General features: G+C 43.7%; 1 protein-coding gene across 1 annotated transcript; it reads left to right on the top strand.

Moving 5' to 3' along the window:
- The first annotated feature begins 1,362 nt into the window (after nt 1-1,362).
- Nucleotides 1,363-9,823, top strand: vps72a (vacuolar protein sorting 72 homolog a). The gene is made up of 6 exons (XM_077006606.1): nt 1,363-1,799; nt 2,736-2,888; nt 3,001-3,115; nt 3,408-3,584; nt 4,795-4,939; nt 8,559-9,823. The coding sequence occupies exons 1-6, from the start codon at nt 1,683-1,685 to the stop codon at nt 8,971-8,973; spliced, it is 1,122 nt and encodes a 373-aa protein (XP_076862721.1). The 5' UTR covers nt 1,363-1,682; the 3' UTR covers nt 8,974-9,823.
- The last annotated feature ends 9,750 nt before the right edge of the window (nt 9,824-19,573 follow it).

Genomic DNA, 19,573 nt, shown 5'->3' with positions numbered 1-19,573 from the left:
TTGTGGTTATTCCATCATAAATATTATGTTATGTTTGTCTAATTTATAAGTGCCTCTTTGATATAATTAGAGATGATAAGATGACTGAAATGATCAAAATCAATGTCAAACTGGCCAAAACACTTTATTTCAGTGGGGGTTGAATAAATTTGATCACAACTGTACATATTTACTACATCTCGTATATTTTCTCCGAGGTTCACCTGGAGAGTAACATTGCAGTCGGAGCCTACAATACCAGCATCGCTGCTCCGACATGGAATGAAAGCCTGGCGTTCATCAACAGACATTTACAGTGACAATATCAAAACCCAGAACTTTCATTTTTACCTTGACTTAGTCTGATTGTGTGATTTGTGTGTGACTTGTGTATTTGTCTGTATTTTGTGTAATTTGTGTGTTAATGGGCCGCACAATGGAGGATGGGTTCCCTTTTGAGTCTTGGTTCTCCCGAGGTTTCTTCCTAATCCCCACCATCATAGGGAGTTTTTCCTCGCCACTGTCGCCTTTGGCTTGCTCATTAGGGTTCTGGACCCATAGTATTGTTAACCTTTTAAATCCTGTAAAGCGCTTTGTGACGTGTTGTGAAAAGCGCTATACAAATAAACTTTGATTGATTGATTGATTGATCAAACGCAGTCAAAGGGATTATCTGGAACATTGGGAAAAAGAAATTCGGACTCAAAACAAATTTGAATGCTATCGGGACCTAAAAATAGAGTATGAATTGGAAGAGTATCTCCTGACTGTCAGAGATACAAAGCAGAGACAGATCCTGACCAAGTACAGACTCAGTGACCACAGCCTGGCCGTAGAGAGAGGCAGGTATAAACAGTCCTGGCTGCCCAGAGAGCAGAGGTTGTGTGGTCACTGTACGAGAGGTGAGGTCGAGACAGAGATGCACTTTCTCCTACAATGCGATAAATTCACGAGAACACGAGAAATTTACACACACAAATTCATAAAGATAATCCCAAACTTCCAAACATTAACACAAACTGAACAATTAAAAATCATTCTAGGAGGGGGACACAGCGCCCCACTCGCTGCTAAATATGTAAGTACATGTCACAGCCTGAGAGATAGTGGGAAACGACCCCCCCCCCCCCCCCCCTTCAGCTTCAGAATGTGAATGTAAATAATTGAAATAACTTTCCCTAAATGTTATCATATTTTATCTTATTTTATTATTGTTATTTGTTCTTTGTCAATGTTATTATTATTGTTAACATTGCTGTAATGCTTTGGCAACATTGTACCCTATACAGTCATGCTAATAAAGCTATATTGAATTGAATTGAATTGAAATGAAATGTACTCCAATCCACTTGGGGCAGTAATGCACCGACTAGAAATGTGATAATCTATACTTGCTCTACGCCGGAAATACAAATACATGCACGATATTATTCTCAGGGCGAAATCAACATAGTGATATTTTTGTGATAAGTAATAAACACTCCAGGCGCGAAGTAAAGTAACCTGGTTAGCAGCAGCTGCTGTTCGTGTGGCTGTTATCCAGTTAGCCCCTCTAGTCAGCTAGCTAGTTCTGCTCGCCTTGTTCAATCAATCGGGTTAGTACCGTATTACATATTAGATATTCTACCACATCATATTAGATATTACACATCATATTAGATATTACACATCATATTAGATATTCTACCACATCGAGTTGGAAGATGAGTTTAGCTCGTTCCAGAGAGCAGCGCAAGACGGCGGGGAACCGCATGTCGAAGCTCTTAGACGCGGAAGAAGAGGACGAATTCTATAAAACCACTTACGGAGGATTCAACGACGTAAGTTTCTCTCTGCTGATATGTAACTTAGCTTCCTAGCTAACAAATAAATTGTTCTTAATCTTAAATGCCGAATTACAGTCCCTAGCTGTACTGATTTATAGTGCTTAAAAGCTCCAGAACTTTTCGGATAGTTTTATGGACAAGTTAGATGACTAATAGTCAGGGACGGAGTGGGCCCCTTGTTCAGCCCGGGAGTTTCATGCCCAAATCCGGCCGAAAATTATTTTTCCCTCCCAATCGACCCAAATTAGAGATTGACATGAGCCGGCCCATCGGGAATCCTCCCGAATCTCCCGATTAGCCACTCCGGCTCTGCTAATAGTAATGGTTCTCTATACAACTGTGCAATGTTTCAAGTGGCCTGTTTCATGATTGAGCTGTTTAAAATGTTTGAACAATATTGTATACCATATGCACAAATTCCTTGTTGCACAAATTGCAGGGCAGGGTACAGTGCTTCTATTAACATTCTCATTCTGGGTATTTTTAAAAGTTAAAAATGCCACAAATGTGCCAAATATGGGTTTGTGTGTCTCCATCATGTTTAAGTGACCAGAGAACTTCTAATTTTTATAGATATATATACATACATACATGTGTATACACACCATAAACCACACACACTAACCCTAAACCAGTACTTACATGACATGTCATCTGCACATTTTAAATGTTTTGAATGTATATTAAAAGCCTTAAGCAAACATCTGCTCATGGGTCAAAACCAAGATGAAAGAAAATTCTTTAAAGAGGGGACGCAGCATACACAGGGTGCAGGGTTCTGGTTCTGGCAGAGTGCTTTATAGCTTATAATTGCTGCTATACCAAATAGGATGTCATACATTTTACAGTCAAAGTATGTATAGGGTAGATAGTACAATTGTTGTACAGTAGCTAATGAAATGGTGAGGCAGAGTAGTGTGCTTCTGATAGGAATCGGGGGATGATGAGTATCACGGTGATCACTCGGACACTGAGGATGAGGTGGACAGTGATTTTGACATCGATGAAGGTGATGAGCCAGACAGTGACCAGGAGGAAGACGTACCCAAACGAAAGAGTCGTGTCGTGACCAAAGCATACAAGGTAAGAGAGGGGGGAGAACAAGGCCACACAATCAGGCTTCAATGCATCACAGAAAACTGCACACCCTGGTTTAACACTGATTTAACCTTAAACTGTTTGCATGTGCATTTAGGAGCCTTTAAAAGCTATAAAGCCCAAAGCAAAGCGTCTTTCTGAAGAGCCAAAGAGAACTGAAAGACCCCGAGCAGAGAAACGCACCCACCAAGACCTGCAGGACTCTACAGAAAGTGTGAACTCTAACCACACACACACACACACACACACACACTTTGTTTATAACTCTAACCCCACACACTGTTTAAAGCTGTTGTTTAGTGTTCTCATTGCCAAAGGATAGAGATTCAAGTTGGTGTATTCATAAAGCTTGGTGTTTTGATGAAGTTTTAATGCCAGAACAGGTTCTAAAATAAGTAAAAAAAACACACACATACTTGGTGTGTGTGTGTGTGTGTGTGTGTGTGTGTAGGTGTTATACATGGAAACAGTTATTGAAAGCAGAAGCAAAATGTCTTTCCTCAGTTCGTAAGTCAGTGAGGAAGTCGACCAGTGAACATACGAGGAAGACGTACGAGCGTTTGCAGGAGCGCCAGCAGGAGGCGCCACGCCGGAGGAAAGCGCACAATGATAGACCACTCTCTCAGGAGGAGCTGCTGAATGAGGCTCGGATCACAGCCCAGAGCAACCTGCAATCACTGGGTACACACATACACACACAAACATACACACACACACACCCACACCCACAGAGCAACCTGCAGTCACTGCGTACGCACACACACATACACACAGAGCAACCTGCAATCACTGGATACACGCACCCACACATGCGCACGCACCCACGCATGCTCACACACCCACACACACATATACACAGAGCAACCTGCAATCACTGGGTACACACATGCACACAAACACACACCCACACATGCACACACACATATACACACAGCAAAATGCAGTCACAGGGTATACACACACATGCATGCAAACACACACATGCACACACACACACACACAGCAACATGCAGTCACTTGGTATATATACACACACACACATACACACAGAGCAACCTGCAATCCCTGGGTACACACACACAGTCAGGAGCGGAAAAACACACATGCAGCCTGGGGCAACCTGCAATCATTGAGTACATACACACACAGCCCAGGGCCACCTGCAATCATTGGATATACTCGTGCGGACACACACACACAGTCCAAAGTAACCTACCTGCAGTCACTGGGTGCACACACACAGCCTAGAGCAGGGGTCACCAACCTTTTTGAAGCTACTGGGACTGGGACTGGGAGCTACTTCTTGGATACCAATTATTGCAGAGGGCTACCAGATTAATACGCATCAATCTAACGAAAAGTTGTTGAGCCGGGGGGGGGGGGGGGTGAACAAAAGTTGTTGAGCGGGGGGGTGCGAGTGTCAATTGCTAAGTGGGAAGACCGCTAGCAACCGCGGACAATCTATAATAGTAGCAAAAACATAAACGATGCAGCGCATTGGTGCATGGCACTATAGTGAGCTATTTTTAAAACAAGCCCGCGGGCGACTCATGACGTCCTCGTGGGCGACATGGTGCCACGTTGGTGACCCCTGGCCTAGAGCATCCTGTAATCACTGGATGTACACATGTGTGCACAAACTGCTAAAGATGCACAAAACGTTGATGTTGGTCCTGAGTAAAATGCAGTGGCTAGAACAGTAGAGATAACAAAGCAGTGCTTTCATTACATTCTAACATTACAGTGTAATGATATCAGTGTGGTTTAATCATTAAAGTTATACATAGGACTCCAAAGTTATTATTGTGTCCCATGTACACTCTTAAAATTGAAACAAAACACAGGTGTAACATTTTGACCTAAAATTGACTATACTAGGTGTGTGTTGTAGAGAATTATGAGCGTCTGGAAGCTGATAAGAAGAAGCATGTGCAGAAGAAGAGAAGGTTTGAAGGGCCCACAATCCGGTACCACTCTGTGCTCACACCCCTGATCTCTGAACCCCTGCTCAAAGAGGAGAATGTGGACGTGGAAGGGTACATCCACACACACACACACTTTCTCACACGCTCATGCTCTTTCTCAAACACTCAACATATTTTTTACCTAACTCTATTTCCTGTTTTTGACTCATCCATTCATGTTTTAAAACATGCTTGTATTTCTAATTATGGAGTCAGAAAACTTTACAGTTGTGTTTAGGCATACGATGCAAAGAGCCTCAGCTAAATTTCATTGTAAAATGGAGAACAATTGGGTTACAAATAGTTTATAAACAAATGCAGCCATAAGACTGATCCTGTTCCTTTCAGTCCCAGTGATGTCTTTACAGTGAGCCTGAACACTTCAAAATTTACACACTGACTACCGACAAATACAAATACAAAAATATCAGCAGAATATAACCTCAGAAGAGACTCAACAGAAACAGGATGAACAGCAAAGTGTCGACTATTATAGACTATTTTATGACACATTTTCACCAGCCTTTTTAATTTTATACAGAACGTTTACTATAAAGAAGCATGAAATGACCATTATGGTTATTCTATCAGTTATGGAATCTGGACTTTCTAGTGTTCGAGGACAAAAGTTTGAGGGCAGCTGAATTTAATATGCATCACTCCGCATTCAAAGCAACTTCGATATGAAAACAGAAGCTTATGTTTGATCTGATAAAAAAAAAACAATGCTGTTTAACTGTAAATTAACATATTGCTTTTTTGTATTTAATGTTGAAGATTGCAATTATTTATTTTGTACTTTAAAGAATTGCGCTTTAACGTTATAATGTCTTTTTCCCCCCTCATTATTATTTACATGAATATTGAAAGGAGATTTTAAAACACCCCACACCTTTAACTGCATTTCCCTGCTTCCAACACACCAGACTCATTAGCATGAGGTTTTACTGAAACTTTTAATTGGTTGACTTGGAGAATCAGCCGATTTATTGCCTAGTACAGGGATGGGCAACTGGCGGCCTCCCTCAGTGCGGCCCGCAAATAGATCAATAATAATTTAATAATTAAAAGAAAAAACCTGATAGAGCAGGACTTTTTTGTTCTCGTCACGTAGGGCTACGTCCCCCTCTCCCGTGTCGGTGTTGTTCCTTGCCCGGTTATCCCGCCCTGCGTGTCTGTTGTCCTGGTTTCCCTCTGTCTGCCACGCACGTGTCGTCATTGTGTTCAGTTGTGTCTAGTTTAGTCCTGTGTACTTGTATCTCTGTGTTTCGCCCGTTGTCGGTTATTTGTGGTTTGCTCGGTTTTGTGGATTATCTGTCATCGCTGTTCTGGTATTTTTCGTCTCCGTTGTGTTTCTGTTACGACTCCTGCCCATACCTGTCAAGTTTTGTATTTAAAAATACGGGACATTTCCCGTATATGACGTCATTGCCTAATTTGCATAATTGGTTATTTGCATATAGCTGCAATCGAGGCTGTAGGAGAGACGAAAACATATTTGGAGTGGCAAAAAGTGAAGAAAAACACCCCAAATATGTTTTGAACTACAAATGAATAAAACAATTAAAAACTTTCTAGTGGTATTTGTAGCTACAAATGGGGACATCTCCTGGGCATATTTCTGTGCCTTTAGCCCGCGTTTGTGCTTGGCAGATTGTTCGTGCTGACGGACATCGTTCCTTCCCCCATGAGAGACACTAAAATCACAGCTACATATCTTACAGAATGAGTAGCTATGCCCCTTCATGCTCCTCTTTAGGAAAGTAAATTCCCTGTCCCATTCGTCAAGGTACTTACACGTACGCTTAGCTTTTTAGGCAGGACTGCCTTCTCTCGTTAAATCCATCTCTGATTTGTTGTTCCAGGTTTGCTCCCACTGTCGACACTAAACCCCCGAGTTTTCAAAATTTTTTTTTTTTTTAAAGCATTTATGTGCCGCGCCAAACAGATTCTGTCACTAGCCTCGTGAAAACTGCCACCTGCAGTAGTCTGGGTGGCAGTTCTCGCGAGGCTAGTGACAATTCTGTTTGAAGCGGCACATGAATGCTTTAAAAAAATTAAAATTGAAAACTGAAAATACGGGAAAATAAAAATACGGGATGACGCCGGGACAGAGCGGTAAAATACGGGATTGTCCCGGCCAAAACGGGACACTTGACAGGTATGCTCCTGCCTGTCCTGTTGACCACTTGGACGGCTCTCCCGTTTTGACCCGTGCCTGTACAAACGACTTCGCCTATGGAATTCCCCTTATTAAATCTCGCTCTTCTCAGCGTTTGTGTCCGCCTCCTCGCTCCGCAGCGCGCTACACGTTATACTTCTTTGATATGAAGGAGTTCAAATTAGGGGTGAAACGATTACACGAGTAATTCGAGTTACTCGATTACAAAAAGCGATCGAGTAATTTTCTGTGCCTCGAAGAATCGTTTATTTTAAAACGGTATTTCGCACTGACTAATTTTTATGTAGCGCAACACGCTTACGTCACCCACGCGGCGGAAGTTTTAAGATGAGAAGCGGGAATATGGAAGCTGCGAGGGAAAAGAGCGACAACGTACGTGAAGAAAAGGGCTATAGGAAAAGACAGAAAATGTCGAAAGTATGGGAGCATTTTAGGTTCGAAAGCAAGAACAATAGAGTGACATGTATTCGGTGTAACATAGTCCTTGACTACCACAACAGCACATCTTCTTCAATGCTGCACCATCTTGGCTGAAGACACCCGGAATGGAGCGGTGGAGCCGGGACAATGTAAATTTTATTTACAACAAATTAATGAGATTAACATTAATGTACCTTAATAACATAACGACAGCTCTTTGGAGTGCTGATTTTTAGCAATACTGTCGAATGTGTGGCTAGTTTTATGTAACAGCGCTGTGGAGTTAAGACGATAAGATGATAAACAATAAATAAATTAAAGATAGCTGAGCTACTTTACCTTAGCAGTTACTTTAGCAGGAAAGAATATGATACTGATATACTGTAGTTTTGATACAAGAAATTCTAAGTTGAAAGTAATTGAATTTAATTTATTTACTTGTGGTATTTATTTCCATTTACAATTTGGAAATGTATGTTTTGAATTTAAAAATATAAATTATCTAAAAAAGGAAACTGATTGGTCAGTCATTATTAAGTGAAATGTCTTGTTTTCTCTTTTGTATTTTTAATTGCTCCTTAACCAAGCAATTCTGTTTTATCCGATTACTCGATTAATAGAATCGATTATTCAGTAGAGTACTCGATTACTGAAATGCTCGATAGCTGCAGCCCTAGTTCAAATTCCTTTTTGCACTTTTTTATTAAGCAAATGTTTTGTCTTTGTTGCTTATTAAGGACATGCATTTATATGCAGAAAATAGATGTATATTGGTGCAATAAACATACAGATCTGAATTCATTTAAAATGTGTTCTTATTGAGAATAATTTGTAGTGTCTTTCATATCCAATTATTTTATGTGCGTGGTCATGTGGCCCTCCAATAATAGTACTGAAAAAAATTTGGCCCTCTTTATCATGGAAGTTGCCCATCCCTGGCCTAGATAAAGGTTAAAGTGTCCTTTGCAGATTGGATATATATGAATAACTGGATCATACAGTTATTCTAGTTCATGCCAGTCTGTTTTAGGTGTTAAGTCATACAGAGAGAACCCTCATGTAAAGGATGTGATGTCTGTTTTCTTTTAGGCTGGATCAGGACATGCCCCAGGCAGCCTCGTCATCCTTTATGGGGACCACGGTGGGTGTGGGGTCTCTGTGCTCTCGCACGTTCATTACATTCAGTGATGATGAAGCATTTGGGTCAGCATTCCCCCGATGGGCCAGCTCCGGTCCCAGCCTCCCAGTTCAGGAAGTGTGTCCTGTAACCCATAAGCCTGCCTTGTATCGAGACCCGGTAACGGACATCCCGTATGCTGATGCGCGTGCGTTCCGGATCATCCGCGAAGCCTACCGCAAATATGTAGCAGCTCATGGCTTTCCCAGCTCCACGGGCAGTGTCAGTGGGGGCAGCGACACTACCGAGCCAGCAGGGGGCAGCAATGCAGCTGCAAAGAGTCTCCGACCAAAGGCACTCATCAAACAAGGACTGGTGGCTATTTAGTTACATGCACAGACTTGAGTACAGTCAATGGAGTGTATCTAAAAAAAGAAAAAATTTCTGTATTTTGAGTCTGTGTGAGCTTTTGTTTTTAATAAGTGCTTTTTAAAATGGATGTATAAGAATTGTTAAACATGCTTCTTTTCCAGAATTGTTCCTGGTGAGAACCAGACTACAGGTCCTGCTGCATTTAGCAGCTCTGCCTTCATACTGCTGATGGGTCAGGGTCAGGGTTAGGGTTTGTATTTTGTATATATATTTTTAATACTGCGTGTTTCACACTCAGCTGGTGATTCAAACTGCCCATTTGGCAATAAAGACTTTGACTTCATGTATTTGATCTGACTGTGTAGAAAGATTATTTACATTTACAGAATTTGTCCAGACATGTGATGTGTACGAAAGTGTGTGAGAGCTTAGACTGTACACAGTGTGTACATGGGAGTTTACTAATGTGTGAATTGTGTGTGCATGACTTTGATGTGCATCTGAGAGGTTGACAGTGAGTGCACAAGATGTTCATGTGTGTGAGACTTTGACAGTTTCTGATTGGCTTATAATCTTGATGTTAACATTTACAGCTTCCACATCACTTACAATGTAAAGCAACTCAAAATCACTAATTAAAAATAGTTCAGACAGAAGCTCTGCTGAATTAACCTATGGCTCTGGGAAAAGAGCTATGATGTCTGGGTTAAGGTCAGGGTTAGGGTTAGCCCAAGCCCAGTTACTGATCTGTATATGTGGAGCTGTGGTGATGCAGCCCAGTTACTGATCAGTTATTGTTAAACAGTTGTGATCAAATTTATTCAACCCCCACTGAAATAAAGTGTTTTGGCCAGTTTGACATTGATTTTGATCATTTCAGTCATCTTATTTACAATTATATCAAAGAGGCACTTATAAATTAGACAAACATAACATAATATTTATGATGGAATAACCACAAATGTCTTTACTGTGCTCACATCATTATCAGTTTTATTCAACCCCCTAGTGACATTATTTTTTAGTACTTAGTACAACATCCTTTTCCAGTTATGACAGCTTTCAAGCGTGAAGCATAGCTTGACACAAGTGTCTTGCAGCGACCTATGGGTATCTTAGCCCATTCTTCATGGGCAAAAGCCTCCAGTTCAGTCACATTCTTAGGCTTGCGCACTGCAACTGCCTTCTTTAGGTCCCACCAGAGGTTCTCAATTGGATTTAAGTCTGGTGATTGCGATGGCCACTCTAGAATGTTCCAGCCTTTCATGTTCAACCATGCTCTAGTGGACTTGGATGTGTGCTTCGGATCATTGTCCTGTTGGAAGGTCCAACGTCTCCCAAGCCGCAGGTTTGTGACTGACTCCATCACATTTTCCTCCAAGATCTCCTGGTACTGAAGGGAATTCATGGTACCCTGCACACGTTGAAGCTTTCCTGTACCATTAGAAGCAAAACAGCCCCAAAGCATAATTGACCCCCCGCCATGCTTCACAGTAGGCAAGGTGTTCTTTTGTTCATAAGCCTGGTTCTTCCTTCTCCAAACATAGCGCTGGTCCATTGTCCCAAACAGTTCTAATTTAGTTTCATCTGACCACAGTACACTGTTCCAAAACCTTTGTGGCTTGTCCACATGACTTTTGGCATACTGCAGTCGACTTTTCTTGTTCTTTGGAGTCAGCAAGGGGGTGCGTCTGGGCGTTCTGGCATGGAGGTCTTCGTTATGCAGTGCGCGCCTTATTGTCTGAGCTGAAACTTCAGTGCCCACATCTGACAGGTCTTTTTTCAGTTCCTTAGCAGTCACGCGGGGATTTTTCTCCACATTACGCTTCAGGTAGCGCACAGCAGTCGCGGTCAGGATCTTCTTTCTGCCACGACCAGGTAACGTTTCCACTGTGCCCTTTAACTTGAACTTGCGAATGATACTTCCGATAGTGTCTCTTGGAATATTTAACAACTTCGCAATCTTTTTATATCCATTGCCATTCTTGTGAAGAGCAATAACCTCTTCTCTTGTCTTCTGGGACCATTCTCTTGCCTTCACCATGCTTGGAAACACACCAGTAGATGTCTAGAAGGAGCTGAGTATCACAGTCCTTTTAAATATGCCTAATTGGTGCTTATCATGCTTGATTGCTGCTCGTTGACATCCACAGATGTTTTCAATACCTGATGGAAAACACTGGAATGAACCTCTGTTCTTAGGAGTGGTAGTCGTAAAGGGGTTGAATAATTGTGTCAATGAAGAAATCACAAAAAGGCCATTTAATACTTTATGACAAAAAAAATTGATGCTATCTTAGTTGCATTTAGTTCTTTAACAAGTCATTGTAAGATTTCATTATGAACACAATTACAAATGTGCACTGAATTCCATAAAACCCTTCGCAGCATTGGGGGTTGAATAAATTTGATCACAACTGTATCTAGACTAGGAAAATACCATATAAAATGTAAAAAAATATTACAATTATGTCCCTGAGTTAGGTATTTAGCTTTACTTAGATATCTAAAAGTGGCTTTAAGGATGTCTGTGTGGATTGGATGCAAAACCAAGTGTATTATGTATTATTTTACTATATACTATTATTTATATTTACTATTATTTTACTATAATATTATAATGATTACATATTAAGTTGTTCCTTACATGTGCCAAGACATTAAGGGTTACAAAAATGTTGAGCTAGCCTATCCTCTTTAACTGAAACATAGCAAGCCTATCCCCTTTAACTGAAAGATTTTTAATTGGCTCGTCACGTAGGCACCTACTTCTCATGCATTTAATTGAATGGAACTCCAAAAGGCTCAACAGTGAGGTCTGATGTCCCTCCAAGCCCAATTAGCATTAAGCCACAGCTGATGCAACAGACTCCGCCCTTGGGGCAAAGGCCAGAGTAAGCACCACTGGTACAGCTAATGCACTCAGTGATCGGACTGTTTGATTAATGTGGAACATGTGTATTGCCTCTTTGCCACATTCACTGCTTTTCCTGCTTCTCAACACTCCATTCTGAATGGGCTTGTATCATATTTATATCATATATCATATCATGGGCTCATATCCCCAGTGTTCATATCATACACTATATTGCCAAAAGTACTCCGAGGAGTACTTACCCATCCAAATTATCGGAATCAAGTATTCCAATCACTTCCATGGCCACAGGTGTATAAAATTCAGCACCTAGGCATTCAGACAGTTTTTACAAATATTTTTGAAAGAATGGGTCGTTCTCAGGAGTTCAATGAATTCCAGCGTGGAACTGTTATAGGACGCCACCTGTGCAACAAATCCAGTCATGAAATTTCCTCACTCCTAAATATTCCACATTCAACTGTCAGCTGTATTATAAGAAAATGGAAGTGTTTGGGAACAACAGCAACTCTGAAGCTGAAGCGCATAATGCAAAGAGGTCACCAACTTTCTGCAGAGTCAATGCAGTGGTGTAAAGCACACCACCACTGGACTCTTGAGCAGTGAAGGCGTGTTCTCTGGAGTGACAAATTGCGCTTCTTCATCTGGCAATCTGATGGATGAGTCTGGGTCTGGCATTTGCCAGGAGAATGCTACTTGTCTGACTGCATTGTGCCAAGTGTAAAGTTTGGTGAAGGGGGATTATGGTGTGGGGTTGTTTTTCAGGAGCTGGGCATGGCCACTTAGTTCCAGTGAAAGGAACTCTGAATGCCTCATCGTACCAAGACATTTTGGACAATTCCATGCTCCCAACTTGGCTCTTTCCTCTTCATGGCTGTGCACCAGTGCACAAAGCAGGTTCATAAAGACAGGTACGGAGTCTGATGTTGATGAACTTGACTGGCCTGCACAGAGTCCTGACCTCAACCCGATAGAACACCTTTGATGAATTAGAGCGGAGACTGAGAGCCAGGCCGTCTACCCATCAACAAATGTGAGAATCCGATCACGTGACTCGAAAAGCAGCAGAGCCGAGCTGAAACTTTAGCACACACAATTTTTTCACAGTCTACATCTCTGTGGGACCATAAAAGGACACACTCCTTTATAACTGTACATAGTTTTAAGTTAATTTTAATGGGATCAAAAGTCACTCATATGCATACTAGGAAACTTGGTAAAGTGTTGCATATTCGGAATTCTTTCTTCAATACCTTTAAGTTAAAAGTGACAAAATATGCAAATTCTTATTTCTGGCACCCAAGACAAACATCTACAACTTTGTTTACATCAGGAATAGATGTATTTTAAAAACATGTTATTTTAAATGTACTCCTGTCACCGCTGCCACGTCTAAGGCACCGTCTACAAATGACCTTAACACGGACGCAAGTGGTGGTCGTAAAGGCAATAAAGGTCGTTTTTTGCAATAATTTCAGTAGCTTTTAAACGGTCCATCTAAGACCACCAAAGAAGTTGGATTACATTAGGTTCATCTTAAATAACAACCTATAACTAAAAGATGGGTATTTATACCTTGCACCAATTTGTGGTGGTCAGTTTTTGTCAAATATTTCATAATTCCACAAAACAAGGTTGTTGATTAGGATGCACTTGTGATGATGCGGAGGAGGTAGGCACGACGACACAATGACGGTGAAACAGAACGTTTAATGGGGACACTGGTGGAGTTGGCACGATAGCGCGAGCACACTAAACACGGAACACTCACACAGGCACGAACTCAAGACAAAGACGAGCATGAGACATTGCGCGAACGCACATTAAATAGGTGCTGAACACATCCCCCAGTGATCATGAGACAAGGCACAGGTGAGACGAACGAACGTGCTCACTAATAACCCACACCCATGGAACTACAAACATGGACATAACGGCACGCAGATAACGCAATGACACGCCCAGAAGGAGGGGTCCGGAGCTGTCACCGTGACAGCACTTAATGTACTATAACTTGTTTTATGCTCTTATGATGGACATTTTAAAAGCTATTGAAATATTTGACAAAATGTGCACTTAATATTTATACAACTTGTTTTTATGATATGACAAATAATTTAAAAATGATAGAAATCTTTGCAGAAAAACAGAGTGCGCAGTGCTCTGGGGCCTTTACAACCGCCACTTTCATCCATGTTAAGGTCATTTGTAGACGGTAACAGTAGTACATTTAAAACATGTCTAATTCCGAATACGCGAACATGAAACCACAATTACAAGGAAGAGAAAAACATTAGTCATGTTGGACGACAGAGATCCTAAATAACAGCTGACCTGATGTGAGTGCTTATTAGTTTATATTATGGAACCTAGAAAAAGTTATTGGCGCCTGATTTTTTCCTTTTAAGACTTACTGGCTCCTTGAGTAATTTTTTTGTCTGTAGCCCAGCATGCGAACCATCTTGTTGCCATGGTAACCACCAATTGTTTACCCTTTTAATTTGTTATATAAGATAAAGTCAAATCTGCCAGGAAAATTTTGAATCCATGTGTAGACCTAACACTGAATTTGTCACGTACGTGTTTGTGTGTGCGCACACATGCTGAATTTGTCCCACACTGTAAAAAATTTCAAGTCTCACCAACAAAAAAAATCTTAGTGACCCGTTGCACCTAATTTTTTTTATTGGTCTAATTTAAGCTCTGCAAATTGCAAATTTGAAGTTCTGCTGGCAACTACAGAATTCAATCTAACTAAAGGAAATAAGTTGAGTCAACAAAATGTTATATATATTAACCAAATACACCTAGTGAGTCCAACAAAATGTTTTGTTGTTCCAGCCACAATTGTTTAGTTCAAAATCGATTTTCGATTCAAAAAACAATTTGATTTATAAAAATGTCTGCTTCAGTCTATAAAATCTGCATGATTTACAACAGTGTGCTTTGCAAGACAGAATGACAAATACACAAAATTAAGTGCAAAAATTAAGTAACAAAAATAAAGTGCTTTGGTAAAATAAAATGGTTTTTGTTGTGTTACCAAAATTCTTGAGCTTCATTTTGTGAGCTATCAGGGCTGGATTGGATGTAGTTCCCCCAGCCGTCGCTAGGGGCACCAGAGTCAGTCCCAGACTAAACCGGTGTAACCGTACGTTCTCAGCCAGTCTCTGCTTTCTCTGTGATTGCTTATCATTTAATGGTCTCGCCACCTCTCTCTGTTATGCTTTCTCTTTACTTATTCAAGTATCTATCTCCTGTGTCGCTTCCTGACCCATCTCAAGTTTTCCCAATCCTGTATTTCTTCCTATCCGTTTTGCCTTTATTTTTGGGAAGGGTTTTATTTTGCTGCGGCGTTTTTTGCCAGTTACTTCTGCTGGTGTCCTTGGTTTCGTTTTCGCGTTGCATTTATCTGCGCTGTTTTTTAGTTACTGTTCTTATTTTGTTTCTTTCTCCCGTCTCACTACGGTTGAGTTTTTATTTTTCACGTGTTGTATTTTCCGCGTTGTTTTTGTTTCTATTTACTCCGTGCCCTCACGGTTTTGGTTTCTATTCTCTTGCGCGTTGAGTCTCCCGCAGTGTTTTGTTTGTTCTGGGTCGTTGTGCGCGTTTCCCTCTCGCTAATACGTGACGAGTGTCAAACGTCTTGATCTTGCGAACCGGCACTTGGGTCCACCCTTCTCTATATTATTTCTCACCCCTCTCTATATTAACGCTCCCGTGCTCACCGCGTTACACATGCCTTGCATACGAGCTACATTGTGTCCAGTTCGGTCTTCCCCGGCATTCGGTAAAAACCAAAATGAACCCATATTTTTGCCTTAAATGAAGACCGGACAGGTTGAATATCTCTTTCCTCCATCTGTTTTGATTCTTTTCCGCGCATGAGTGTCCCAGAATCTGCTGCGTAAAGTCTCGCGTAATTTTGTAATTATGTAACGCGAGACTTCACCACGACTTAGAATCGATTTTGGGACATTTAAAATCGATTCTGAATCGTAGTAAATGAGAATCGATTTTTGATATATGAATCGATTTTTTGGCACACCTCTAATGCACAGCACTGGACGGCGCGACCTGTAGGAATATAAAGAGCCTGAGTCTGATTAATGACAGGTGTCAGTACTTGGGCGATTGGGAGCGAGGGAGTGAATGGGAGTGAGAGGGCGTGCGCAGCGCTAGAGTGGGCGTGTGTGTGGAGGGAGGTGTGTGTGTACGCACCCTCTGGTGGCGTCTGGGCCAGGGCCGGCGCCAGAACATATACAGTGAGGGGGCGTCAGAAAATTTCGGGGGGGGGGGGGGGGTGGCAAACGTAAGTTGTTGAGTGGGGGGGGTGTGTGTAACGATTGTCGAGCGGCCGAGGGGGCACCATGTAGCGATTGTTGTAAAATAAATGGGTCTTATTTTTTACATTGAGGGTGCGGGACACCTCGCCTGAGGGGGCGACGCCCCCATTCGCCCCCCCGGGCGCCGGCCCTGGTCTGGGCTGACCCGCCATAACAGAGCCCCCCCCCCAAGGATCCCTCCAGCCAAACCTTCCGCGGACAACCCGGACGGTGAGGAGCCGGATGGTGAGGATGCTCCCGATGGAAGGAGGCGAGTTCTCCAGATACTGCGTCTGGAATCCAGCAATCACCGCACCAGGAACGCAGGGCCGTCATCCATCTGCAGAGGAGGGGGCGGACTGGTCCTCGCTTCAGCACTCAGGGGCCCCTCCCGAATGGGCTTCAGAGCAGAAACGTGGAAGGCTCGTGACACCCTGCGGTCACCTGTCAGGTTCAGCCAGAATGTCATAGGATTAACGCGCTTCAAGATCACGTAGGGACCCGCATAACAATGCGCCAGTTTACCCTGGGGTCCCAGCTGGCCGTTGCGGGTAGCCACCCAAACCTTGTCCCCCATCTTGTAGGAAGGAGCCTCACTGCTCCTGCGATCTGCCTTCGCCTTGAAACGCCTCACCGCCGCTTGCAGCTTGCGATGTGTGTCTGCCCACACACGTTCGCTCCACTTACACCAGTCCTCCACCACAGGCTGATCTGAGGAGGCAGCGTTCCAGGGGCATAGCGGAGGCTGTCGCCCCAACATGCATTCAAACGGGGTCTTACCGGTGCTTGCCTGCACTAAGGAGTTTTGTGCGTACTCCACCCAGGTGAGGAGAGAACACCATGTATCGGGGTATTCGCTACAGTACGCCCTCAAAAACCTCCCTAGTTCCTGGTTAGCACGCTCCACCTGACCGTTGGCTTGCGGGTGATAACCGGACGTGAGGCTGACGGTGATGTTGAGCTTCGCCAGGAACTCTCTCCATACCTGTGATGTGAACTGGGGGCCTCTGTCCGAGACTATGTCCTCCGGCAAGCCGAACTGTCGGAACACCTCTCTGAATAGCGCCCCTGCTGTCTCCCAGGCTGTGGGCAGCCCTGGCAACGCTACAAACCACACCATCTTGGAGAAACAATCAATGATGGTGAGTATAGCAACTTACCAGCTGGAGGCATGTGTGGCACCTTGCTTCAGGCGCACTCCGGGCAGGAGGCTACGTGCTGCATGACGTCTCTGTGCATCCCAGGCCACCAGTAGCGCGCTCCCAGCACCTGAGAAGTCCGGGTGGATCCATACCCAGAGAAATGCCTTCTCTGCCTCGGCATTCCACTGCAGCCTCTTGGATCCCCCGCGCAGTAGATCGGTAAGAGGCTTTGCTATACGGCTGTATGAACGGATGAATCGCCTATAGAAATTCGCGAAGCCCAGAAAACACTGGAGCTTGCGTCGTGTGTGAGGCAGATTCCATCTCATTACAGCCTCCACCTTGCTAGGTTGCATGTGCACGGAGCCTGGCCTAATGATGTAACCTAGGAAGCTCACCTCTGTGAGATGAAACTCGCACTTCTCGAGCTTGCAATAGAGCCTATTGCGCAAGACAGTGCCCAGGACAGCACGCACGTCATGCACATGTTGGTCCAGGGATGGTGAATAGATGAGGATGTCATCGATGTAAGCGACGACACATCTGTTCAGGTACTCCCTAAGGACCTCATTGATAAACACCTGGAAAAATGACGGTGCCGAAGCCAAGCCGTAAGGCAAGACCCGGTACTCATAGTGTCCAGTGGACGTTCTAAACACCGTCTTCCACTCATCCCCCCTCACGGATGTGGATGAGGTTATAGGCGCTGAGTAGATCGAGCTTGGTGAATATCCTCGCTGCCCTCAACTGCTCCAGTGCCAACAGCACGAGCGGAAGCGGGTAGGAGTAATTCACCAAGAGGGAATTGAGTCCTCGATAATCTACACAAGGCCTCAGCCCACCGTCCTTCTTCTTTACAAAGAAGACGCTGGCTGAGGCAGGCGAGGTGGATGGAGTGATGTAGCCCTGCACTAAAGCCTCCCTGACGTACTGGGCCATGACCTTCTCCTCCTTCTGTAAGAGAGGATAGACTCTGCCTTTGGGTGGAACAGCGCCTTCCTTGAGGGTGATGGTGCAGTCCCACGGGTGATGCAGAGGAAGCTGGGCTGCCTTGGTGGCGCTGAAGACCTCCGTTAGATGGCGGTATTGGCTAGGGATCGCTTGGGAGAGGGCTACATTGGGGCTCTCTACACTGGTGGTCATGAGACGTGTAAGGGTTCGACGGGACGCTCGTCTGTGAGGGGTGGACCAACACAAAATACGGCCTGATGACCAACGTATTAGGGGATTGTGTAGACTCAACCTTGGAAGCCCTAGAGTGACCCTAGTCGTTCCATCCGGAGCTGGCAGCCAGGGTTCTAAAATCCAGGGCATACTCCGCCACAGGCCGTGTGCCCTGACGCATACGGAGGAGGCTCTGTCCACACGCCCTCCCCTGTCTTGGATGATTAAACACCTCTTTCAGCTCTGCGATGAAACGGTCGTAAGAGGATAGCAGGGGCGTCACGCTCTTCATCAGTGCCGACCCCCACTCCAGTGGCATTTGTACTGTATAAAACTGGGTCGCGACTTAATGACAATGAGAAAATGTGGGGCCCGGGCTGAGACCAGTTGAGAACCCCTCGTGTATATCATATTATGGGCTCATATCCCCAATGTTCAGAGCAAGTACTCTTAAGACAGTGTTATAATTAAGTACTATTACTTAACCAGGCATGAAAATGGGTCAGGGGTTAAAAAGGTGAGAAGACCGGGGGGCGGGGCATGTGACGTCATAGGGATAAGGCGACGGGGAGTTGACATGTGACGTCATGGGTATACTGCGACGGGGGGGGGGGGGGGGGGGGGGTTGGGGGTGGTGTTGGGAATTTTCTTCTCCGACCCAGACGGGCCCCAACACCGCCCCGATGAACCGACTGGTTTTTGACTGAGTGGTCCAAGCAAAGTCTTGACAACAAAAGTTCTTTTAAAATGATTTATATAGAATATTAATGAATGCAATATAATAGAAGTATACGTGGTACAAACTCTCCAGTGCACTGGTGCTAGTTGCCTAGGAATCTACCTAACCCAAGTGGATCTCAGCAGTGTCCAAGCGAAAAGCCTCTCGTGCCAATAGCGTCAGGCTGCAGATCTCATTTGTCAGTCCACCTCTCCTCCGACACCTATCTCATCCCCGAGTCCGGGAAATGACGTCACCTTTGTCACATGCTTCAAAATAAAAGTCAACATGGCCGACCGCTCAGTGTACCAAACCACGGCTATAACAAGCAAGAATAGTTCATTACATTAAATACAGTACATTAATTAAACTCTTTGTGTATTTTTTTTGT

This window comes from Brachyhypopomus gauderio, chromosome 5, assembly GCF_052324685.1.
Source record: "Brachyhypopomus gauderio isolate BG-103 chromosome 5, BGAUD_0.2, whole genome shotgun sequence".
Lineage (NCBI taxonomy): Eukaryota > Metazoa > Chordata > Actinopteri > Gymnotiformes > Hypopomidae > Brachyhypopomus > Brachyhypopomus gauderio.
This window is presented reverse-complemented; position numbering and strand designations above follow the sequence as displayed.

Bases quoted from the DNA above. Each gene is read 5' to 3' on its own strand.
- vps72a (XM_077006606.1), top strand. From the start codon at position 1,683: ATGAGTTTAGCTCGTTCCAGAGAGCAGCGCAAGACGGCGGGGAACCGC. The intron at 2,889-3,000 runs GTAAGAGAGGGG...ATGTGCATTTAG, and splicing joins TCGTGACCAAAGCATACAAG to GAGCCTTTAAAAGCTATAAA. The intron at 4,940-8,558 runs GTACATCCACAC...GTTTTCTTTTAG, and splicing joins GAGAATGTGGACGTGGAAGG to GCTGGATCAGGACATGCCCC.